Source organism: Chaetura pelagica, unplaced genomic scaffold (assembly GCF_000747805.2).
Source record: "Chaetura pelagica isolate M959 unplaced genomic scaffold, ChaPel_1.0 scaffold138, whole genome shotgun sequence".
Classification (NCBI taxonomy): Eukaryota; Metazoa; Chordata; class Aves; order Apodiformes; family Apodidae; genus Chaetura; species Chaetura pelagica.
Genome location: NW_009954215.1, coordinates 3,755,061 through 3,780,449, shown reverse-complemented (window position 1 = coordinate 3,780,449; position 25,389 = coordinate 3,755,061). Strand labels below are relative to the sequence as shown.

At 38.9% G+C, this 25,389-nt stretch overlaps 1 protein-coding gene across 1 annotated transcript in view; it reads right to left on the bottom strand.

Annotated features, from left to right (window-relative positions):
* The window catches only part of OTOA (otoancorin), a 38,359-nt gene that overhangs the window by 6,674 nt on the left and 6,296 nt on the right, over positions 1-25,389 (bottom strand). The window contains exons 9-27 of the mRNA XM_010003319.1: positions 23,748-23,854; positions 23,170-23,309; positions 20,957-21,080; positions 20,357-20,572; positions 19,667-19,834; positions 19,210-19,350; positions 18,585-18,640; positions 18,090-18,207; positions 17,524-17,597; positions 15,863-15,998; positions 14,408-14,598; positions 13,146-13,239; positions 11,913-12,042; positions 9,004-9,191; positions 6,659-6,814; positions 5,274-5,416; positions 4,755-4,891; positions 3,684-3,781; positions 1,627-1,816 (exon numbers count right to left, since the gene is read on the bottom strand). Coding sequence (XP_010001621.1) covers positions 1,627-1,816; positions 3,684-3,781; positions 4,755-4,891; positions 5,274-5,416; positions 6,659-6,814; positions 9,004-9,191; positions 11,913-12,042; positions 13,146-13,239; positions 14,408-14,598; positions 15,863-15,998; positions 17,524-17,597; positions 18,090-18,207; positions 18,585-18,640; positions 19,210-19,350; positions 19,667-19,834; positions 20,357-20,572; positions 20,957-21,080; positions 23,170-23,309; positions 23,748-23,854 — 2,607 coding nt within the window. The remainder of the gene's footprint in view (positions 1-1,626; positions 1,817-3,683; positions 3,782-4,754; positions 4,892-5,273; positions 5,417-6,658; positions 6,815-9,003; positions 9,192-11,912; positions 12,043-13,145; positions 13,240-14,407; positions 14,599-15,862; positions 15,999-17,523; positions 17,598-18,089; positions 18,208-18,584; positions 18,641-19,209; positions 19,351-19,666; positions 19,835-20,356; positions 20,573-20,956; positions 21,081-23,169; positions 23,310-23,747; positions 23,855-25,389) is intronic.

Sequence of the window (25,389 nt, the reverse complement as noted above, 5' to 3'; positions counted from 1 at the left end):
GATACTTCACATCATGATGACAGATAAAGGTGTTCCTTTTAAGAAACAGACCACTTTGCTTTCAGACATCTCAGAACCTCTTGATTCTACTGCTTATGCTGAGCTGCAACTATGTATCTCTAGCAGTTCCTTTGTAAGCTCCTGGACACTGAAAATCAAAAAACAAAGACAAATATTAAATCTTTTGACGTACCTGGATTTGCAGTCCCAAAGATTAAGTACAGCACTTAGGTATTTAGCTTACTTAACTGGAATTAATATCTTAAGCCCACCAGTGCTATTGTTAAATTTTAGCCTCTCAAAATAGTAAAATCCAGTGAAACTTAATGGGGGGTTATCAAAGAGGTTGTGGAATTACATCTTATCAATAGACTGGAACAGGCAAAATACAGATTAATACCAACATGTTCCAAAGAACAATACAGTAGTGGACCGGTGTTACATGGAATTTTAAATATACTTTTGATAAGGTTGGCTTTACAGTAAAGATAAGATAAATTGCTTTCCCCTTGATTAGATTCTAAGATAGTCTAACAGACTTTGTAATACAGAAAAAAATATTCAGAAATTGTTGTCTCTGTATTTAAAGCAGGAAGTGGGTCCAACAGTCCTTCACCCTGTGCTGTTCACTGCCACAGGTGAACTAGGTTTCTGTTATAAAGTTGCCTCTTATTGAAAATGTAACTCACCTGAAGCTGAACAATTACGGTTTCAGAAAGGCAAATGCAGTGTCAACACAGCACACAACCAGATGCCAAAGCCACTTGAACAGGGAGCACCTGAAAAGCAGAAATCTTTATGCTTTAGTGTCATGATACAGTTCTGAGAAGGTCTGCTCTAATTCCAGCAAGGGCATCATAGCCATTTAGTCCCCCTTACTCCTACTGTGGCACCTCAACATCCCTCTCTCTTACTCAGCAACTTACATCTCACTGCTGCCACTGGAAGGAGCAATATTTGCTGTCTGATAGGGATAAGGTCTCAAGGTTGGCTCAACTATGTGCAAACTCTCACTGTAACATGTCCAGCCCTGTACTTGCCAGCATAACTTGCCCAGTACAAGCTGCAATATGAAGAAGTCGAATGTTAAATCCCTGAAGCATAGGTACTAATAGGCTTTAATTCCAAATAGGATGGGAACACCATGAAAAACTCTTCAAGGGGTTTTACAGTCTGGATAAAGATGCTAATCCACCACAGTGCTACCTCATTTTCCACTTGCAGCTCTGCAAACAAGGTTCTGTTGCAGATAAAGGTTGTGATCTGAAGGTCCAGACATGGAGAGCCCTGCCTTAAATTTAGGCAAAGAACATGGGAAAGAAGGAAAGGAAAAAGCTCAGTGTTTCATGCTACATCTTACACATGCTCGTGCTTAGCATAGTGTAATGCTACTAGCTGCTAATCCAAATCTTCTTCCTGTATCTCTTGCTGTGGGTAAATCCAAAAACCTTCCTGCTGTTTATCTCAGTCAGACATGCAATCTGAGGCATGAGTTAAAAAGTTGATCAGAAGATTCACTGTAACCCACCTTCAAAATTATCCTGGTGGATGCTGCAAGACTGCACATCCCAGTGGAGTGTGTGTGTCCTCCTCCTCCCCTGGGCAGGAGGGAATGCCTGTACTTACCACTGGGAGCTGGGGTGTGCCCTGCCGGGGCGGTGCTGCCACTGCTCGGTGTCCCAGGGGTGCTCCTGGCCCCGTCCAGCGCCAGCTGCAGGCTCTGGAGCTGCAACGCATCCAGCTGCTCACGCTGTGACCTGGTGACCGTGGCGGCATTTTCAGGACCCAGGTTTGCTATTTGTTCTGGGGACAATGCCTGGGAGGAACAAAGGCCAGAAAAAAATGGTTTAGGCTGTCAATATTATAAAGGAGGTAAGGAATGAGGAGCCAGAGCTGTCTTGCATTTGGAATGAAGGGAAGTAGCCTTCAACTTCACATGGCTATAAAAGAGCTCAATACAGTGTAAAAAACCCCTCTGCATTCATCTGCTTCACTGACCACTCATGTATCTTTTAGCCTTCTCTTTTCTGCTGGGATCTGACAGCTTGAGAAGCTTTTTATGGCAACACTGTACTGGACACTTCTTCAATGTACTGCTGGTTTAATTTTCCAGCTATTCCTTCTCTGATTTGTTCAAAGACAGATGACATTGTGCATCCTCTTCTTACAACTGCTTCCGAGCAACACCATTCGAACTGATGTTTGACCTTTGGTTATAGTTTGCAGCAGAGCAATGAAATTAAAAAACACATACTTTAATCTCATTATTCAATTTTCTCTTTTAAGTTGAAAAATCTTCCAAGTTCCATGATATTAAAACTTGTGTTTAAAAATGAAACATGGCAGTCAGTAATTATCTTACATGACCTAGCAATTAACCAGCTTGTAAAGCCTGTCTGTATTAAGCATGCTGAATTGCTTTGGTTCTAGTTAATATTCTGCAGTTTCAAGGCTTTTAAGCCCTCCTACAGACCAAGCTTTCTTTGCTGCAACAATTCTGCATCCAGGTTCTACTGGACTAAAAGACTAAACTCCACTCCTGAGTAGGTCAGACAATGGAGCAAACCCTCCCCAGTTCTTAATTGTCTGTAAAATAGTGTGCTCTTTTAAACTGAGTAAACTCAGGCAGATGTCTACAGGTCAAGAAATTTTGAATTAAACCTCTCCTTAACTCCACTGAAGTCCATAATACAGTGTATTTTTTCATAAATCAAAATGTGAATATTGTATACAGCTGTAAAATGAAGTTATACAAAACCTGTGTAAAAACAAAATCTGCTTTGAATCTTTCAAATACAGAACACTTCTGAGAAGGTGTGCTGTTATTTGTTAAGCACATTTTTAGTAACATTACTATTTTTACTAGCAAAAATGTATGCTATTTGAAAGAAAGTCTACAAGATGCTACAGATCTTCTCTCTCTTTTGCCTGTTTTTCAACTAAATAGTTGTGCTAAGGACATTTCAGGCTTATCTAAACTGTCAGTGGTTCTGTGCAGATCAGTTAGTGTTCAAGGAGTTTCTCTCTTTTATGGAAGCTGACAGAGTTAACTATCTGTTCAGCTCATCTGTCCATAAGTACATTGCTTGCCCAAGTATCTGAAAGGGACCAGCCTAGGCAGAGTATCAATCTTGTCACTAAGTCAAATAAAGTCTGGGGCAATGATCTCAAGATCCATGTTCTAATTTCTGGTCCACATTCAGAACTGCTGTAATTAGATGTAATTCCTTTCTGATCTGTATCTGCTTGTACAATCTGTTTTTCAGAGCTAACTCAGAATGTTGCCAGATTTTAGGATAATAAAAAAGCTCTTATATACTGAGCAGAGAAATCTGTAGCTATGATAGCATCCTTGCAAATGTTAATACACAGAGAAGAAAACTCAGATCTGAACAGTGTTGGAAGGAGAGTCTATTCCCTGCTTTCTGACCCTAGATATTTGCTTTTTCTTCAGGATGCATTCTGGAGAATAAATAAACTTGTCTAGCATATTTTATGGGCATCACAGATACAGATTATACAGCTGAAAGTTAATGTTTCAGATTCTTGACTGCCTCTTACTTAACACACCACAGAAAAACTTGCTGAAACCCGAAACTAAACTACAAATCAGTGCTGCAGTTTATTTATACAGAGTAAAAATTACACAAATTTGGTTACTTCTTCAGCAATTGAGCTCTTACTTGGAAAACTTCAGGAGGTATACGTCGTATTGCTATTGGCTGGAAATAGGGCATCAAGTTTTTATCAAAAGCTTTTAATTCATCCTCATTCAAACCACCTAAAAACCCACAAACAATAGAAACAGAATTCAGTTAATATTCTTTTAATTAGATTTATTTTTAGGCTAATACCAATGTTAAGCATTTATACAAAATATCTAATAGATGGTTTATTCCAGTGCATTATGAAAAGAGACAGTGGTTCTTTTTTGTTTTGCTTCTTTCATTCCAAATATTACAAATCATCTGTACAAATCTTAACCATTGGCATGGAACACACTCTACCTGAGCTACTTTATCTTGGAAAAGTGACAATGATACAAATCAGTAAAATCATAAGCATTGTTATTAGGGAATGCTCATTCACAGGCTCTTCTGATGCAAGATGAGGGAGCATGAGCATGGAATGGGAGCTCCTTCTTCACCCATTAGGTACTCACAGTGTGAGAGCATTGCTGCAGGCATTGGGGATACTAAAATGTATGAGCTCAGTGTGCAGTTAAATTATCTCGGGAGGGTTGGGGGGAAAAGCATGAACAAAACGATGTGTGACCTCTGGCTCAGGAAGCCCCCGAGGCTGTAAGAGCAGGCTGGAGAAGTATCACTGCAGGCTATCCCTGCTCTTGGGCTCTTCCCTGGGCAGCCCACTCTTCCCATGGTTGGAGGCATGATGCTTGGCCAGCTAAAGCACTGCTCCAACCCAACACCTTCTCCTAGCAGCACCGTTCACCAACGGTGAGTAGGTCTGAAATCCTGTTTGGTTTGGCCCACCTTGATTTACCCTTTCCAGCTCAGAAGACACATATGACTTCAAGCAGTGATTCCCAAGGTCAGCTTGAGCAGATACAGAGCACATTTTGAAGAATACTGTGACTTTTTATTAGTGCCAGTTAAATTGCTGGGTGTCCATCCCTCCAGGTGACTCTCTTCTAGGGGTCTTTTGCCCCTCTAGAAAAATGCACTGCTATGTGAACCTGTCTCTTAATGCTTAATAGGAATGCTTCAGAGCCATCACCATCTGAATCTTGTTACCTGCTATAGCACCAATCTCCTGTAAAACAGAGCTGTTCCAGGTGATAGCAGAACCAAACACAGATTCTGTTAGCTTCTTAAACTGCCTCAGAACAGGGGTGCTACAAAACAACAGGCCAATCCTTGCAACAGCAGCACTGCAAAAGGCAACAAGGTTAATGTCACATGCTGCAATTACATGCAATACTAAATATGCCTGGAATATAGTCTGCTGTAAACCCATTTTCAATTTAAAATACACAGACCCAAATTGCATACAAATGTTTACTCCTTTGAGCAAAAACCTGGGTTTCCAGTGCAGCCCTTAAATGGTGGGATATAAATGGCAGAGGAAACCTAAAATATAATATATTTTAAACAACTAGTGTATGCCTTCCATAGCAGTTATGGCCTTTCAAATAGCATTTTAAATGTAAAAAAATGTCCTTTAGGCTCTGGAAATCTTGAAGGAAAACAAAATGCATAGTAAATTTTATCAGAGATACTAATAAATATTTCAGGAAGTTTTAAATGCAGTACCTGAATTCAGCAGTTCTTATGGACATGATTTCTGTGGAGTTCAAAGCACAGAGAATAGCTCCTAATCCAAGTAAATCAAAGCTTTTCAGCATCCTGATTGTCTGCCCAGAGTCTTCTAGAAAACCTTGCAAAATAGATCGTGCCTACAAAGCAGTGAGATATTGTGCATGAAGAGAGTAAATATAAATGAAAGTTTTGTTACTAGAAGCTTAAAATCTCACCAGAAGCTATGGACCATCTGTAACTCTAAGCCTTCCCAGTGTAATTAACTGGAGTTTTGCCATGGCCTTCAGGAGGAGCGTTGTCACCACTTACATGTGACACTTAAAGAGGGAAATGTTTAGGTTTTCTAATACTCAGGTTGTCTTGTCTTACTTAAGTGTCATATATAGGTAGTGACCTGTGTTTAGGATTAATTTTCAGATATCATGGGATATTAGTACCAAAATGCCTTTGCAACTCAAACTCTTTTAGGATAGTGCTCATCTTAAACTAACCACTGAAAATCTGTGTGTCTAGATTAGCCTACCAGCAGAGCATCCTCCAAAGTCAGTGAAAGGAACAAGCACCTTCCAAGATTTCCTCATCTGTCCACAATGCTGCATCTCAAAAGAGTAGTTTAAATCAGCTGCTTGACTTTAGCAAGTTAGGCAGGATGAATCTTTTTTAACTAGCTATTCTTACTGACAGCAGGAAACCTCAAAAGCCAACTACTTCATATAAAATCCTCCAAACTGCTTCTTTCTGATAGTTCTCTTCAAAACAAGAATCTATTAAACAGATTTCTGATATTCTGCCAAAGCTGCTGCCACCATGCTAGAATCTGTGCAGCCAAGGAGCCCTGATGGTATGGGTCATGGAGTCAGAAACGTGCTGCCAATTGCATATACAAATAAAAGCTTTTAACTCTTATTATGAAAGTCCCATTGACATAACTAGAAGTTGTTCAAGGAAAGGAACATGAGAGTAATATATCTGCTAATAACTTGAGCTTCTAGTGCAATGGATGCTGGGGCAGGGGCAGTGACTGCTCTCAGTTAGGAAGAGCTAATATCTCCTAGTAGTATTGTCTACTCTGGGGCCAGTGTGTCAGGAGATGCTGATGTCTTTCTACGATTTGGTGGGCAAGGGCTAAACAGGACACTCATCACCACCAAAATTAATACTGATTGATGTCCTCTTGGCCATCTCATCAGGGAAGCCAGCAGCCAGGCAGACATCAGTGCTGACCTACCAGCCCACTCTCACTGGGGTCACAGCTGCAGAAAAGCAGCACAGAATAGTGTGGATTTCCATATCTATTTCCTAGGCAATTTCAGGACTTCAGTCCCAAAGGACACAAATCCAAAGCCTTTCACCAGCAGTACATTCAATAACATATTTACCTGGGTAGGAGTCCATTCTGTTTGCTGGCTAAGTACAGAAATGGTGTCAACAGAATGCAAATCCAGCTCTTCAATTTCATGTTCAGTGAGTGCCAGAGCAATGCGGCCCAGAGAAACAATGTGGTAACTCTTCCAGTCTGGCAGCAATCCCCAAACCTTTAGAAGAGATGGTTTATGTCTGTTACTATTATTATGATATGCCTGTTATATGCCTATTAATATCCGTTAGATCATTAGGAATCTTCCTCTATATACAACAACCTCAAACCCCTTGGTTTTAAAAGTCTCAATAGATTAAATGTGCTTGTACAGATACAGTTAAATCTGTAAATCTCCATAAAAACAAAGAAATAAGCAGGGGCTCTTCTAACCCAGTACCAATGTATTTAAACTGGTAAGTTCCACTGCTTTTAACTTTATCTATGCAATACTTACAGTGATTCTAAAGCTGTCACATTTCAGCTCTAAGAAAATGTTGGTTTTGGGAAAAGCTCTGCCAGAGTAAGGAATAATGAAAGTCCCACGAGATGAATCTGCAGAGGCTGGAGCTGTCAATTACACTTAGTTGGAAATGATAAAAGATGGCAGTCAGTGCTCAGTGTCTCTCAGGGTGTGGCCAGTTATCTTTACAGAAAAAAAGACACTGGGCTTTGGGTGGAGAAGAGACTGGAATAAGACAGGCATACATTTAAAAAAATGTTAAAAAGCTCATTTTAAAGGTCTCATACTTCAGCAGCTTTGCTTTATGTCAGTCAATACATGACAGTCTACCAGTACATGATTGTGCTGCTAACTCAAAAAATAAAACTAAAAGCCCAGTCCTGGGCTAAGCAGATCATTCATGCTATCTGATTCATGAAAATACTTATTCCATTTTCAGGATAGCTACAATTCATCTTTTGTTCAAAAAATGAGAAAGGGCAAAGCTAGTAAGGACTTGCTGAAGGAATATCTCTGCAGTTGCCTACTACAGTGTTTGCATCTTCAGATACATAGGAAGCTTTACATCCTGCATAAAATAAAGGGACAGATCTCTGGAATAAGTTATTTGCTGTCCATACCAATGTGCACATCCAACACAGAGCACCCTCAGGACTGCTGAGGTGCTCTTCTCAACTGTGACCCTCAGGTTAAGGATTTGTTTGAGATGCTTTGCTGGACCTGTACGACCTGACTTAGTTTTCATTGTATCTTTTGTGTTGGTTTTACAATGTCATAAAGAAACAGAAAAAGGGTCTAAGCCTGGGAAATGTCAATATTTTAAAAAAGTAAAAAGAATTAGTCCAGTTTTAAAGCTCTTAATTCTCTAGCTTAAGAGATACACAAACACATGCAGTTAAAAATGTCATGTATCTATTTCCTGATCTAGGTCACAAACTACAGAATTTGAGGTACTTCATAAATAGTATTACCTGACAGTGCTGGATGAGTTCTCAGACATAATGATATAAATAACACAACATATGAAACTGAAACATTGTCCTCATTCACTTACAGACTGCAGATCCATACATCTGTTACTACTGCAGAGCTTGGAGACCTTCCACTCGAAGAGAGCTAAGCTTCTTACTTTCATTAAGACACAATCTGATAACTAGACTTTTGGAATTAGTTTGGGACCATGACTAGTGCACAGTTTATTTTAGGGGGAATCAATCAATTTAGGAGAAATTAAAGCTGGCTTAATGAAACTTTTAATCAAAGATGTCCTTTGGTTAATAACATAACAGCATCTTATGCACATAATTTCAAAGAGCTTTGCCTGTTCAGTCTGATTTCTCAAGCTTCATGTGCAGTGTAACACCATGTTGCATTCTGCAGATTAATACACAGGAAGTCTGTCTTTGTCTGGCAGCTATCTGCCTTACAAACACTGACACAGAATATACTTCCATTTGGTGCACCACAGATCTATCTTTGAACTGAATATAGCTGGGATATGAGTGTGTTAACCTTGTTGGCGGCTCCACAACAACAGATACCACTCTGTAAGTAAACCATTATGTTGCACTGCTGTAAAATATTTTAGTTCTCACTATCTCAGATGAGATTTTCTGCCAGGATTATATTTTTTTCCCCTTCTCCTACCCACGTATCTCTGTGCTGGCAAAGGGAAGCTGTCTTGGGAAGAATGCATTTGATGCAGTGGGCTGTTGTGCTACTGCAACAAGACAGCAGAGACAGAAGTGCAGAGTCACCATCTGCTTAGGAAACCTGGTTAGTGCTACTTCACTCTTTGAAGACCTGCAGTTCAGGAGTTTTAAAAGCTTATTTTAGAGCTGCATAGTTCAATAACAGCAAATAAAATTCTAGATTTAATTTTGCTTTACAGACAGGTTAGGTACCTGCTTGGCTTTTTCCTTCAAGGCTATAAGCTGGGAGCTGTTAAAACCTGAGACAGTCCCAAGAAGCTCCACATTTTTGTCAAAAGTCCCTGCATCCATGCATTTCAGTTCCTGAACTGACCAAAAGACATTTGCTTCTGCTAATTTAATAATTTCATCTGAAGAAGGAGCTCTGGTTCCCAGGCAATCTGAAAAAAAAAAAAAAAAAAAAAGTAAAAAAAAAGTCAAATAGCAAATGTTTTCTTTGAGATGACTGAAAAAAGAAAATCAAAGCAACAGAGAGATTTAAGAGCATGGCAGACTACAAATTAACTGCAGCTGATGTGATATTGATAAATTCGTTATCTTGCAATTAAATAACGTCTTCAAATATTTACATTTTTTTACATCCTGGATATAAAATTATAATTTGCAACAAATGTTATGTTCTTTGTCCTCCAAGGGCACTGGATGCTGGAAAAGAAAATAGGAGCAGACAGGTATTTCAGAAGTTACAATATAGGATGCCACAATGAAACTAAAATCTGGATGTGTGCAATGGAGTAACCAACATCTTGCCAGTTCCTTTCAAGTCTAATTCCCTAAAGGCATCACCACCCAGGCAAGAGCTTATTCCAAGGTACAACCACCATTTGCAGGAGCCTTGCTTGAGTGAGAATGAAATGCAAATCTCTGGGATGACCTTGGTGGAAGTCTCCCTATAGCTGTGTCATTGTTCACCACAAAAAATGTTCCAGCTGAATAAACTTCTCCATGTTCAAACAGCCCTTAAGTGAATCCAGCTCCACAGGAACCTAACAGATGTGAGATGCCTTTTTACTCTGAAATACCCTGACAAAGATCTATGTCTTGTAAGACTTGGCTGACATTTAAACAAGGTGAAGACAGAAGCTGGATGTGTCAGAGAAGCACGGTGCTTGTTCTTTATGTCAAGCATGTCATTAAAATGTCAGGATCTAGAGAAAAGGCTGTTCACTTACAACAGAACTGTTTGGACAGACAAACTCCACTTAAAAATATCATTTATGGTCAGGTTCTGGCCCTATGCATGATCAAATGAGACAGTTTCCACTGTGCATTTTAACAAATCCTGGTCTTTGTTGGAATTATATATATAGGTATATATATATATATACACATCTCTAATATTGATGTAAAGCAGAAACTGGAATCCTAATGTGGTTGCTTACTGCTCTCTCTCCTGTCACTAATGTAGGAAAACCTTATTAAATAATTATCTAAACCAAGTATTCCCTACATGTCTTCAGATACAGTCATAACCAGTAAAAAGCAAGAATTTCACAGATGCTGTGCCTGAGCTAAGCTCCCCCAGATAAATAAAGCGAGGATGTAGAAAGTAGATTTGTATTTTGAAAGGAGGCAGAGGAGGGATTTATGTGTATCAAAGGAAGCTGCAGTAGTGGTTAGAACACTGAAAAGACTGAATCTGTTGAGCAAACGAAAATGTTGCTCAGCTTCCAGTGTACCAGCTGATGTTCCTCCCTCCCTTCACACTGCCCTCTTGTGAAGCTGCATTGTTTCACTTTCCCCCTGCTGCACAAGGTCAGCTTTTATCATGTAAATGCTACCCTTCCAGACACAATGCAGTTCCCTTCCTCAGGCCATGAAAACCTAATATGTTGTGTTCTTGGAAAACACACTGATTTTCTTATTTGTAACGCACCAGAAACATTGGTATGATTACAGAGGGAAATACTAATAAGACTTCTGGCTTTGCTTCTCATACTACTTCATTCTTCCTTTTGCTGTATAATCACATTTAGTTTGATGAAGAACACAGAACCATAGAATGCCAGGTCAGAAGGGACCTGAGGGATCATCTGGTCCAACCTTTCTAGGTGCTAGTACACTTTATATGAGATGGTTCAGCACCCTGTCAGGCTGAGACTTAAAACTGTCCAATGTGGGGGAATCTACCACTTCCCTTGGGAGACTACTCCAATGTTTACTGTCCTCATGGTGAAAAATTTACACACTGGATCACACAATATTAGGGGTTGGAAGGGACCTCTGAAGATCACCTAGTCCAAGCCCCCTGCTAGAGCAGGATCACCTACAGTAGATCACACAGGAGCACCTGCAGACAGGTTGGGAATGTCTCCAGAGACTCCACCTCCTCTGGGAGGTTGATACTGGTCTTACAATACAAATGAGACAACTCTGCAACTGCACTGGACATGAACTGGTCTGATCAGAGAAGACTCTGGGATTCACGTTCTTGTGATTCAGAGGCCTAAAAATGCACATAAAGACACAAACATACTGAAATGCCTGATGCTGAACCTTCAGCTCTGTGTCTAAATAAACATGATTTATTATTAACATATTTGTTCAAGACTGAACTTCATGCATACAGAAAGACTAATATCTTGCTCTTCCAGCAGTTGAATTCTGCTTTTTTAGAGCGTGGTCAGATTTAAGAACAGCCGAGTCAACATGTGCTCACGTCTGGCAAAGGATTAACCATGTGCAATCTTTTGGCACAATGGTAACCTGTCACCTTCCCAGCTTTTCAATTGAAGGATTTAACAAAGGAAAGTAAAAATAAACAAAAAAGGAAAAATAAAGCCCCCTAATTAAAATAATTCATCTTTTTCTTCTGTGCACTCAGGAACATCCCCAGGAAATGTTTAACCATGTAATCCTGTAATGAAATGAGGTGTTTCAGCCATTGGTCAATGCATCAGACAACTCCAGGCAGCTGAATGAAGACTCTAGAAGTCTGAACCTCTGAAGTTACTCAGTGCTTTACTTTTTATTGTCAGGCTTCTCAGAATGCATTTGATGACAAAGTGAAACAGAAAGTCTGTTTGAACTGCACCATCACAGCCTAAAATGGCACCACTGTAAATCTAGCACCTTGTACAGGTACCAGGTGAAATACTGACCAGGTCTGGTGAGAGATGATTCAATGTTGGCAGTGGCATTGGAGACAGATTCAAATACTGTTGAGAGAAGCTCTTCAGCTGAAGAAATTGGTCCAGTCATCTTTGCTATTTGTAAAATGATATTGGGGAACTTCAAAGGGAAAGAACAAAAAAAAATATTAAGATTTCTTTCTCCCTTTTAAAACAAATCAATTTGCAGAGGAAGACTTGTGCAGATGTCAGCAAAGTAGGGGTTAGTAACACCTCAGCCTCCTTCCTATTTGTGCAGATGTTTCAGAGGAGAATAAATTGGCTGCTACTGAAAGGTAAACAGCATAAATCTGAGCAAAAATTAGAAACAAAGCAAATTCTGAGTGATTCTCCCTGTGGTATGCCCTTCCAGCTCTGGCAACACCTGAGCACTGCCTGATTGGAGCCTGTGTCCAGACCCTCCTGTAGCAATGAGTTCCACCATTTTAAATTGTGCAGTACAGAAAGTAACTTTATTGTGTTTGTCTTAAATTTGCCAGGTAAGTATAAGAATTGAAGATAGGGACCCAAGCAAATGAGCAGAAATAACTTTAACCTGTTCACATTTTTTAGGGTTTTTTGACCTCTCTCCTGCTCCCTATTAGACACCTTCCTTCAGTGAAGAGTTCTGTTCTATTTGGTCAATTATAAGCATTATCTCCTGTGGAAAAGCTGCTGACTGTGCTCACATATTTCTGCTGAAGAAGGAATTCCTCATTCCACTCTAGTTTACTCCTACACAAAAAAATTATAAGAACTAAAGAGGGCAAAGAAATTCCAAAGTGCAATGCTGAGGCTATCAGTTACTGTTATGTGTGCCACAGTGGCCCTAGGGCAAAGGGCCACATGAGTAAATGCTAACTTGATCAGTATGATCCCATTATTAACAGGATAAGAAACATAAATTTTACAGTTGGAGGAAACAACACTGCAAGGTGTAAAGTACTAAAAATGTTTGAGCCTGTGTCACTATAAATACAGCATTTTTCTCCCCTACAGAATTATCATTATATACATGCAAATAATTGTTTGTATTATCACCACTTTACAGAAGAAATATCAGAAGTTTTGATGTGTGAAACACTAGCACATGGTACTGTGCCAAAAGAATAATTTACCTAGTTTAGCATTCAGGTTACAGAACTTTAGAATGTATTATGACACTCATAAATCTAAATTCTAACATTAGCTTTTACAAATTTAAAAATTATAATAAAAACATACCTTTTCAGCAAGGATATTTAATTCCCCTTTTGATAGCAGAGCTATGAATGGTCCAACATCTAATGTTGTTTCAGCTGTCCAGTTGCTTGGAGAGCTGAAGAGATATTTTTGAAAATTACATTAATGAAGAATGTTTGCAATCAAAATTACACTAAAACTTCAGAGTTCTTCTTATACTGTATCATATAGGACACACAGATACTCCTGTCAATGGGATGATTCATGCTTATGAACATCAGATTGCATTTTCTCATCTCTGATTCATAGGGCATTAGTGGAGTTCTCAATATATTCAGATATATATTCAATATATTCAGAAAGCCTTTAAATAATGCATCTCTCTTCCTTCCATAGTCCCAGTATTCTTAGCATTACATTCTTCAAACAAGACTTACAACTTCAAAACAAGAAGTAAGAATTATTTTTTAAAAGGAAATTTACCATATTTTTTATAAAATTATGTATTCTTTATCATGTGTCATGATGTGATAAAATGAATTTGTATCAAGATTAATGCAGGGATTGCATCTGGTGGGAAATACAGCTATTCCATGATCAGAAAAATGCTGTCAACTAGAAAGTAGCTGAATGAGGAATTAAAGTAATTAGGCAGATCAAGTGACAGACTTTGGGGCTGAAGGGATTATTAGAAACTATGTATGTGGTCTCTGTTTTCAAATGCAAGATACATTTATGAGAGAAAGAGGACATTCTTGCCAGATGGAGGATGGCTTTGTTTTTTGCATGACTGATACAGCAGTGTGGTTCAAATCAGCCTCCTAATCTGAGTAGTTAATGACATCTAACACACTCTGCTTTGTTGCTTCACTTGGTTGAAGTTTATATCCCTCTTCTTCTCTAGTTCTCTCCCATTGTCACAGGTGCTTGCAGTTCTCTTTATTTCACTTCTCACACCAGCACTCTGAGTATCCCACTTCCATTTTCCCATTCTTTGCATTCCTGTACCATTCCTCACCTGTAACACCCTTTATCATGCCACATTCTGCCTGCCTGCCCCTCACTCAAGTTTACACTTCCTCTCCTTTTCCTCTGGGACTTAAGTCATGCAGTCTGTCCCTGGGGTTCTATTTTGTTCTACAGTTACACAAGAACAGAAATGTCTGGAGGACAGAGACCCCAAGCTCAGCCAGTGACAGAAGTTGCTTTGTGTTGTTCTCATTGCAGTTCTGGGCAGAGCAAGGGGTTGGTATTTGCATGACTCAGCCATCAGTATAAGCAAGGTGATGTATCTAATACCTTACCCATATAACTCGAGGAGTTTGTATTTAATTTCAGTCTTCTGCTCGTGGCTGAGCTGTCGGCAGAGTTTGAATTGATGAAGGGCTGTTGCCATGGCCCTCAGGGACATCCTGCCATGTAGCAAGGCTGGAGGTAAGTGGCAGATTAGATTTCCAAGTAGGTCAACATCATATTCATCAGCAATGGAGCCATTCTGAAACAAGAAGCATTTACCTTGTTGGCAGAGCTAATCTTGGGCTTTTGCCCTGTGTCACTCAACTGCATCACAACACATTTCAGCTCTGTGACCCTTTAAGGAACAAAGACACAACAGTTTGCACTGGGAACTTAATCTTCAATTTCTGCTAAGGCTGCTTTATACTTTTTGCTTCTACCAACACAGCTGGTGATATTTAATAAGCACTCATTGGAGTGTTCATTGTATTCTTTATTCCATATTGAAGCATGTAAAAATTAATTAAAACTGAATCTCCTGCCACAATGTACATACCCAGGTGAACACCCAGCACCTGCAGAGGTGATACACTTCTGTTTAGCAGGAGGATCTTCACGTGGCCCCTCATGGCAAAGGGGCCACAAGATCTTGCTGTCACAGCCCTCTCAGAGATTTCTCAGAAGCTGCCACGCCAGGGATTATAGGGCTGGTTAGTATGTATGAGTACATGGATATTCACAGCTACACCAAAGAAATAGTTTTCCCTAAAAACTGGTGACAGTCAGCAGAAGTCACAAAATCCTTCTGGTACCACCTCTTCCATGGAGCTTCCTGTGCCATGTGCAGCTCTACAGGGCTAGCACTGCTTGGAGCAAGGGGGAACAGCTCCAGATGCAAATGGGTCATCTCCAGGCTGTCCTGGACAGCTGGCTGTGGCCAGCAATGACATTTCATGAGAACACCTTGTAACGTGCATGGAGTCAAGGCACATTGTTAAGAAAGCCATAAATAAAGGGTTTTCTTAGGTAAGGAACAATAAAATCAAGACAGTACACCAAAAAAAAACCCAACATAAAAATACAGATGTACAAACAGAACCCCAGAATGGCTGAGTTTGGAAGGAACCTTTGGAGGTTATCTGGTCAGCCCACCCTGCTCAAAGCAAGTCACTTAACAGGAGGTTGCTTGGGGCCTTGGCACTAGGAGCTTCTCTGAGCTAGGTGGTAGACTAAGCTGCTCTTGCTTGTGATGATGAAGAAACCATGATGCTGTGCTATTGCTTTTTGGGCTCCCAGAGTCCATCAGCCATGGTCTCACTGCACAAACACTGAGCAGGAACCTACAACTCAGGTTGCTCTCTGTACAGAAGGGACCATGAGGGTATGCATGCAGACAGGAGAGAGCATGACAATAAAGGGAGAGAAAACTAATCAACCACTCTTAGTTTGGAATTCTCAGTGGCTAATTACAGATTATTTTTTTTGCAGCAGCCCCTTCAATGACCTCTCCTAGCCATACTTACCAAGCACTCCTGCACCTTTTGCAGGACAGTATTCTGTTTGTGAAGGCTTGGATTCAAAAGGCTCAGCTCAGTCTTCCCCAGACTTGCAATGAAAGGAACACACAAAGGGCCAGAAACATACTCCAAGTACTCAACCCTGCAGAAAAATTCAAATGGTCTCAGAATGTAAACCTGACCTTCAACACCTATAACCACATCCATAAAATCTTGGGTGACAGAAAAATTCAGCAACAAGTTTAGACCTAAAAATTGTAAACCAGCTAGGCCAGAAAAGCTGCAATTAATCCAGACCTTCCTTTAACTTACATCTTCTTCAAGTTCATCAGCACATGAACCTCAGTTCAAAAATTGGCTACAGGTTATAAATAGCTGCAAGTGGATGAAAGTGCTCTTACAAAGCAGGACTGTCAGAAACTTTTCCCCTTTCTTCTTTTTATTAGGAATAATTCTCTGATAAATGAATGAAGAGGCGGTTGTGGGTGAAGGACAAGAAGTAATCTTAGAGTAGGCCTCCTTCCTATCAAAGTCCAAGAAGGCCTGCCAAGTTAAACAACAGGATGCTCCTCTCCACCCAGAGTGACAGGCAGCCTTTGCAAACAGCCAAAACCCCCAGCAGTGCCAGGGTTTGTAACCAGGGGCACCAGCAACTTCTGATGGCCCTGAACAAACAACAGCCAATTGTTGGCCAGGTAACTTGGTGCTGCAGTTTGTAGAAAGCCTTGTATTACAGTATTTTTGTTATTATTTTAAAATACAGCAATGCTTTCTTTCCCAACAGAATCCTTTTCTTACTTTTGTTTTTTTTCCAATTAGAAGTATTCCAGGAAAAGAATAGTTCTTACTCCCTTTTACCCCTTTAACATGTGGGAAGAAAGAAACAAAGAAAAAGGGGAATTAACGAGCTGTACAAGCCAAGAGTTCCTACCAAGGTACAATCTTATTTTTTGTCTGAGGAAAAAAAGCTGTCACGGAATAATACTTGGCCACTTACATACTGCAAAATTTTGGTAACTTACAAGAATTGTCTTTAAATACACTGAAATGTTTTCAACTATACAGAGCAATGTGCTTGGACAGTACCCAATGGCTTTGTCTTATATGTTCACTCTCAAAAAACCCCACAAAACAAATGAGCAAGTCTCAATACCTAGGTTGGAAAAAATTAAAAAAACAAAACAACAAACAAACAAACAAAAACAAAACAAAAAAAGCAAAGAAAAAATCCAGCACAAACTACATTTAAGTTAGTTTTGTGATTCTAAAAAATTATGCTCAAGAAAGCCCAATGAATTAACCCCTTCATTTAGCAGACAGCAGCAACAGTATCAGCAGCAACATCACAAGGTTTTTGATTGCTGCCACACCCCTGCACTGTGGTTCAGTCACTGCCCAGAGTGCTTTAAGGGGGACTATTTCAAGGATGCAGTTGTGACAAAAATGGACCATATTAAAAGACAACAGATGTGACCAACTTTCACCTGACACAGATTTGGGCTACAGCCAGTGACTGCTTTTTATAAATTAACATTTCCTTTAATAATTTGTTTTAACAACCTCTTCCTAGGACAGAAAAGGTTAAGGTTTTTTAAGTGCTCAAAGGGACGACTCTGAACATGCTGCTGTGAATGTAGGAACTTCAGATGTAGTAGGATATAACTTACGGAAGCACTAGTAAGAGGAAGGGAGGTATAGATGCATTGGAGACTTCCCAAAACTTCCAAGCCAAACAATTCACCTTAAAGTAAGAATAGTGGAAGACATTTGGTACTTCTCAGGAAGAATGAAAATACGTCTTTTGTATTACAGCTTATACATTAGTATACATAAAACTGCATATTATCTTCAGAGAGCATGTCTCTCTGGCTTTTTAAAAGTAATTTAGTTTTCTTTTTGTAGACACCAGAATTGAAACATCCTGTATTTGGATGAATGAGAGCATTTGTATATTTTCAAAACCTCTGTTTATACAGATTATACATGAATTAGCAAGTTAGAAAGACTGCAGAAATGTCTTGCCATTTGTAAGTGACAGATGAAATTGTCAAAATGAAGCAGGCTAACAGAGAAATTCACACATAAAAGACTTAAATTAAATATGTTAACAGACAAGTTCCCACATACAGGATTTTGAAAAAAAAATGAAAATAGAATTAAGAAATTATAATTTACCTACAGTTTGGATACTGGGTGGTGTGTTTATGTGCACAAAACCTTTTTTTTGTTTTACCTGATATGGAGAAAGCAGATGAAGATTGTTTTCAAAGAACTTAAAATTGCTTAAAAAGAAGTCTGTGTCCATGCTTTCAATGAGTTGACAAGTTACTCCTTTCACAAGCTGTCCTGTGCTGATAAGAAATGCAAAGTCCAATCTTAATATTTAAGCAGATCTAATCCTTACTCCCCACAACCATATCCTATGATAGTTTCTTGGCCATCTCTCTTTCCCATTTCTTGTAATTGAAAGGCCACTGAAAGTAAAAACGTAATCAAATTGAAAAAACATTACTGAGCCTTTAAATACCAAAACCTCTGCAATGCTTTGATCCCAATTTTGGATTTGGAGACCCTTTCTAATGAGGAAGGTGAATTATCCTGTGGTACCAAGGACTGAATAAATGTAAGATAGTACAAAACGACCACACAGTGTTTATGTTTACTTCCAAGTCAACCTCATCACAAAACTAGACTTGAACCCCATTTCAAGAGAGACTACTATCCATACCTGAGAAGGTCAACAGGAGAGTTTTTCTTAGACAGTAATTCATACAGATACAAAGCCTGAAATAAAATCCACCATATTTAAAGTCAACTTTAGCTAATTCAGTTGCAAGATACAATAAGTACTGGAAGGTTTCTGTACATTTAACACCCTTCTATACTTTAAAGGCATCTCCAAGGTCCAATTTGGCTAACCAACAGGTTGGCATCCAGATCTGATTTTCTTCTTCACAAGACATCACTGACTGGTGCTAAGGGATCATGTTGAACATGTGCATGGCACACAACCACATAATAAATTAGGTCTTAAGGGACCTCTGGAGAAAAGGCAAAGGGGTAAAGGGCTGATTATACATGAAAATGTCTAGTATACAGTACTGGAAACATAAAATTTATGTGACACAATCTTGAAGACTTTAAACTCAGTGTATTAATGTTTCCCTTTTTGTAACATCATCTCATAATGCTGCCTAGGCTCTAAGTGACCTCTGGTTGTTTATGTCAAGATATATTTGGGGCAGTTCCATCCTTTTACCTATGCTCCTCACACACACATGTATTACAACACTTTTCCTATTCTCCTATCATACTAAATTGCAGTGCAACAGGAACTGCGTAATAATTTTTACCTGGCTTCTCCTCAGTTCTTTTTCTTTCATCATGGAGGAGTTATATCCAGTCTGCTTCCATAAATCAGAAAGAGATATTTCTTTAAAAAAAGCTCCTTGTATTTCTTTGACTGATGCAGAAAAATCTCCAGATGCAGCTATCTAAAAAGAGGAACAGATAAATACATGGCTTTTCAGAACTGATGCTTAGATTTACAGGATTTGCCCTTCTTTTATTCTGTGTAATATTACTCTTAAAGAGGATAAAGGAAAAAGACGTCAGTATTAAAAGTACCACAGGACTAAGCAAGGGACAGGCTTCAAAATATACTTGGTGTTAAGAAAAAAACACGGGAAATACCAACCACTGAGCTAGGATACACATTTCAGTGACAACATTTTAAATCACATTCTGCATATTTGGTTATTGTGCTCTTCAGTAGAGAAGAGGCTGCTACACACTGGAGTTTATAATCACCTTCCTGAGGATCCCTTGCTGTTGTGCAGGCAACAGGTCAGACAAGTATTGGGATGTTGTGCCTCGAATAATCTGAGAAAGCTCCTTTGGGTTCATGCTGTAGAATGACCAGGTGCTAATGCCAGTCACCAATGCACCCATTTGACTAACATTGTAAAACGATAAAACCTGCAGAGAAAATAGCACAAAGAGAGTTTTCTGACTCATGAACAGCAGATATATTTAAAAAGCAAAGTTAATTAAGAAATCAAAAATATTATTGTTGAATACTTAATACATTTCTTGCAATGGGATGTGCTTTTCTCAGATTTCTTTCAGTTCAGACAAGACTCTCCAGGGAACAAATGTGACAGTTTTCTCAGATGCTCCTTTTTTTGAAACTTCAGAGGGGACCCTGATTCCTTCCATTACAGTATATAAAGTCTGGGAAATTCTGCTTAGGGCAGTAATACAAACAAAACAGTGACAGATAACAAAAAATACAGACAACTGCCAAATACTCATTATTTCTGTAATTAGAGAATTACTTTGGAAGGTACAGTCTTGGATATTTTTTACTCACATAGAATTTTGAGACCACTACAATACTAAAAAGAAGTCTTGTACTAAACTTTTCAAACTCTACAGTCATCATTGAGAAAAAGCCAGTTCAGTTTTAAAAATAGAAGGTAAAGATGTTATCAGAGGTACCTTTTCATAGGAGAGGTATTTACTGGATAAAATCATAACTTGGCTTCTTGCCCACCCAGAGACTTGGTTTAATGTTGCAATAGCATTATGCACTGCTTCAGGTGACAAAGATTCCAGCTGACTTGAAGTCAGTCCAACCACAGCATCTGACAGAGATCCAAGGATATCATTCAATGTCTGGTTGTGTGTGGCAATGTTCAGGAGTTGATATTTGAGCTAAAGTAAATTCAAAAAGCAAGTGGGAAATAAAAATCTGCCAAGAACCCATTTCCATTATCACCCAAAACTTTTACTGGAGTTCCTGGCATGGGCACTGGCAAACATTTAGTGACCACACACAGTTTATAAAAGTTGAAAAATAGAACCATAGTTGTCAAAGGAATATGGAACACGAGGAAACAGAGCAAGGAAAGAACGAGCACTGTGAAACCCCTCCCAAAATAGGCTTTTATTATTTGCATTATATGAGCGAGAACTATTTCTCCTAGTTTCTTAGACCTCAGCCATTTTTTACTCTTTTCTGTCCAAATTCAAGACAAGAGTGCATCCTCCTCTGTTTTCAGGATTCGTTTAGGCAAGAAGAACAAGCATTGTACCCACCTTCTGAACCTCAGCCTGGAAACCTCTCAGTTGATTGCATTTAATCATTTGATGAAGTAAAGCCCGGGCCACAGCAGCATCCATCTCTTCCATGTCATCATAAAAGCAAACCAATAAACCCAGCCTATAGAAAAGAAAATACATTAGCTAAATTCTGACATAAGTTATAATTCTCAGAAAACTGAAATATAGTATGGTGTGCTCTACTTGTGCTCAAAACTTGAGTTATTTATCTGTCACTAGTGCCTTAAACTGCAATCTTTAGTGATGGTGATGAATTTGTTTGTAGGAAGCCTGAACCAGTCTTCCTGTCACTGTAAACAACCAGCCTTTGCTTTCATAATCTACACAGGACAAAGCCTAACTTTCCTGCTAAAGACTCTTAAGCAATGCCTTGAGGCAGGCATGGGCAGAGTCTAGGCAGTAACATCTAGATGTGATCTTAATCAACAGCAGACAATGATGTGGCACTATCATCAACTTAGTAGAATTCTGCAATGCAGAAAAGTTTAGCTTTTAGTCCCTCAAAAACAACCAGTTCAGCAATATAACAAAATACTGCTCCAGCAGCCTATCTGAATTCAAGGGACATCATCAAGCTAACATACAAATCAAAGAAACATCTTCAACTGCATTTTTATAATAAATAATTACCTTCTGATGCACTGTGGCATAGCCACCAAGAGCTCTCCATCTCCTTTGGGATTAACAGCAATGAATAATACTACTTCTTAAAAGTGCATTTAAATCATCAGTATGGTTAAAATGAGTAATATAAAATAAGTGTGTTGTAAAAATTGAATATATTAAGGATTACAGAGCATGACATTTCTCTCATCTCTAAGAATGCAGCACCTCTCATAAGTGGTAAAACAATTTTTAAGATTACTGACATTCAAATTTAGAGAGTGGGCACAATTCTTCTCTCACATCTCCAACAATCAGCAATACTTCATGGAAATCAGTGAGCTCCATTACAATAATGACAGGAGCTCTGAAGCCATAAAGCATATTCTCCATTAGTTTAAAACTCCAAGGTATCCCCAGGGAGACTACAAATAACTTCAGACAGTGGTATCTTGGGACTAAATACATCCACTTACATGATAGTGTAAATGCAAATGTGGAGTACAGCACTTTCTCACAGGTAGCTCATACTCACTGTGTATTTATGAGTAAGAGCAGTTAATTTTGTTTTTTTTATTATTGTTAATGTAAGTTCAGTGCTAATTTCACAGCCTTTAAATGTGGCTCATCTCTGCCCTGCTGGACGTGAAGAGGACAGCAGGACAGGCTTCACACCTCTGTGTGACCTCTCTTGACACCCTTGCCAAATGAAGACTGCTTGCAGTCCTGGCTGGCATAAGCTAAGGTTTCCTCCTTCAATCCTAACATGATTTAATCATAGAATCATAGAATCTTAGGGGCTGGAAGGGACCTCGAAAGATCATCTAGTCCAACCCCTCCTGCCAGAGCAGGGCCACCTAGAGTACATCACAAAGGAATGCATCCAGGTGGGTTTTGAATGTCTCCAGTGAAGGAGACTCCACAACCTCCCTGGGCAGTCTGTTCCAGTGCTCTGTCACTCTCACAGTAAAAAAATTTTTTCGGATATTCACCTTGAACCTCCTATGCTCCAATTTACACCCATTACCCCTTGTCCTATCACTGGTCATCACTGAGAAAAGCCTAACTCCGTCCCCCTGACACTCACCCCTTACATATTTGTAAACATTGATGAGGTCACCCCTCAGTCTCCTTTTCTCCAAGCTAAAGAGACCCAGCTCCCTCAGCCTCTCCTCATAAGGGAGATGTTCCACTCCCTTAATCATCTTTGTAGCTCTGTGATTTCCACAAAACACCTTCATATTCTGTGATTCAAACAGCCATGTCAACTCAGGTCCCTCTATCCCAATTTATTTTATACCTGTACTGTCCAATGTGATGGAGCTTTGATTTGATTCCCCAGATACTACTGTGGTCTACAGACACCTCCTCACTGTGGAGCAGGAGACAAAGCCTCTAGTTAGGCACACCTCCAAGAATTAATAAAGTATCAATTCTTCACTGTTGCTAACCAGGGCTGGATTTCAGCTGGAAGAAAAGAGCTATGCCACACCAACAATTTCATCAGCTACTTAGTACATTTCTCTTTTCTCCCTACTTACTTGTTCTCTCCCTGTGCAGCCATAAAAAAAGGAAAACAGTCTTGCCTGTAGATAGTTGATGTGTTCCTCATATCAAATCCTGATGAGTTTATTCTTTCCAGGAAAGCTTGTGCAAGCTCTGGTGTGATATCATACACTGTGTCCAACTGCTTTGTTGCATTGTCATAGCTAATGAATAGTTTTATCTGACCAGTACAAACAAAATCACGTGTCAGGTTTATGAAACAATTACACCAAATAAAGTGTCTGAAATTCTAAATTAATTGACTCCATCCATGTTTTAGAGAAAGGAAGGAGATAGATTTGGATGATACTGTATTTTTGAAAGCAAAGCTGAGTGATCGATTCTCCGTCAAACAATTTGAGAGTCTCTGTCAGTGGTCCCTGTCTTTGGTACAAGCCACAGAAGTCTGATACAGAGAAATAATTACATATTAATGACAGGCACTTTGAAATTCCAAAAAGAGAAGAATATTTGGTTGACAATGGATTTGGAATCACTTTATAGCTAAGTAATTAAAAGATACAAACTTATTTTTCATGCTTAAGTTTACATTGTGTTCCTACTGTTTGTAGCTGACATCACTTGACAATGATATATTCAACCACATTTTGTTACTTACTTCATTGAGACTAATTTTCAGAATTTCTTCTAAGGGGAGATGGACCATGTACCTTCCCAAAATCCACAAAATGTCTGCACTGACCCACGCAGTGGATTCATTGAACTCTGTTTTGTACAAAATAAATACTCACTACAATGTTAAGAAAGTAATTATTTTTCAAGTATGTTGTACCCGGTATATTGTTATTGGTAAAAAATAATAAAAAAAATAAATCAATCTGCAAATCAGAAACATCCTCAGCAGTGAGAGGTTCCTCCATTCTCTAGATTTTAGCACCACATTTGTATGATCCCACACATTTTTTAATGAAAATGGAATAACTATTCAAGTGTCTCAAATTTTCTCATATGAAAATGATCTGTTTTATGTTGGTGAAACAGATAATGGATAAACTAAGGGACAAGAAAAATTAAACCAATAGTATTAAATATGGAGTAGCACTATTAAAATGCAGTTTTACTATTAAAATATATTATTCAAGATCACTGGAAAGGCATGATACTTTGTAACAGTTTATATAGCTTATATATTATTATTGATCATACATCTCATTTCAGCAACATGCAATAGCAATAATGAAGAAAATGAGAAAGCATTCATGGAAACAGGTTGGGAAAAAAATACAAAATACCATGTAACTGTTAAAAAATGTCATTATCATGGATATTATAGATAGATGTCATCCTCCCAAGGATTGAAAATGAAATCAAGATGCTAATACCCCTGAGAAAAAAGTATTTATGGACTAAGTGGGTATTATGAGCCACAGAGACACTGTTTTCTCCATTAGCTATAATATGAATGCCTCAATATGTGATACTTCTGGATACATTCCTTAGCAGTGCTGATACTCACAACTCTGGTAAAATGAAATCATCAGTGCATTTTGCAGTTTTTAGTACCTGGAAAAAACAGCCTATAAATATCAGACACTGAAGAACTTCATTTAGCAAATTATTTTTTTGAAAATACAGATTTAAGCTCCTTAACTGAGACAAGATGTTGCTCCCAGCTGACCTGCCTGTTTTTTGAAGTGGTATTAACTTCCATTACCAGGAATATTAAGAGAGTTGAAAGAAAAGTTGATAGAAAGAAGAAGAAGTTGATAGAAAGAAGTTGATAGAAGAAGAGTTGATAGAAAAGTTATACAAAAACTAGCACAATTTATGGATGTTGACTGTGGCCTTTAGCAGAACAGACTTGCAGTTACCAACCACGGTAGCCGTGAGCCCCAAAAGTTGTTTTGTCATTTAATAATAAGGTACAAAATCAAAAGTTACAACCTCCTGTTTTTGCAAGGGCTACCACCATGCCTCATCTCTGAATACCTCAGTTTTTAATACAAAACATGTGAGAACTGGTTGAGTGGCAAAGAAATTTTGTGAAAGATTTGGCTCTTAAGCTATACAAGCCACATGTCATCTCCTGCTCCTCCAGTGATCCAGCTGCAGGGACTGCCTGATACCATGGGGACAAAAAAGCCCTCTGCACTTCTGCAGGTACAATGGAGACACAGTTATTAAGTGAATAAATCAGTACTGCAGGGCTCCTCTGTTGTCCTGCACTCCATGTTGCGACCCGCGGTGTGCAGATATACTTGAGTGAGCTTTACTTGGATGTTGGTAGCAGGGCAGCTATG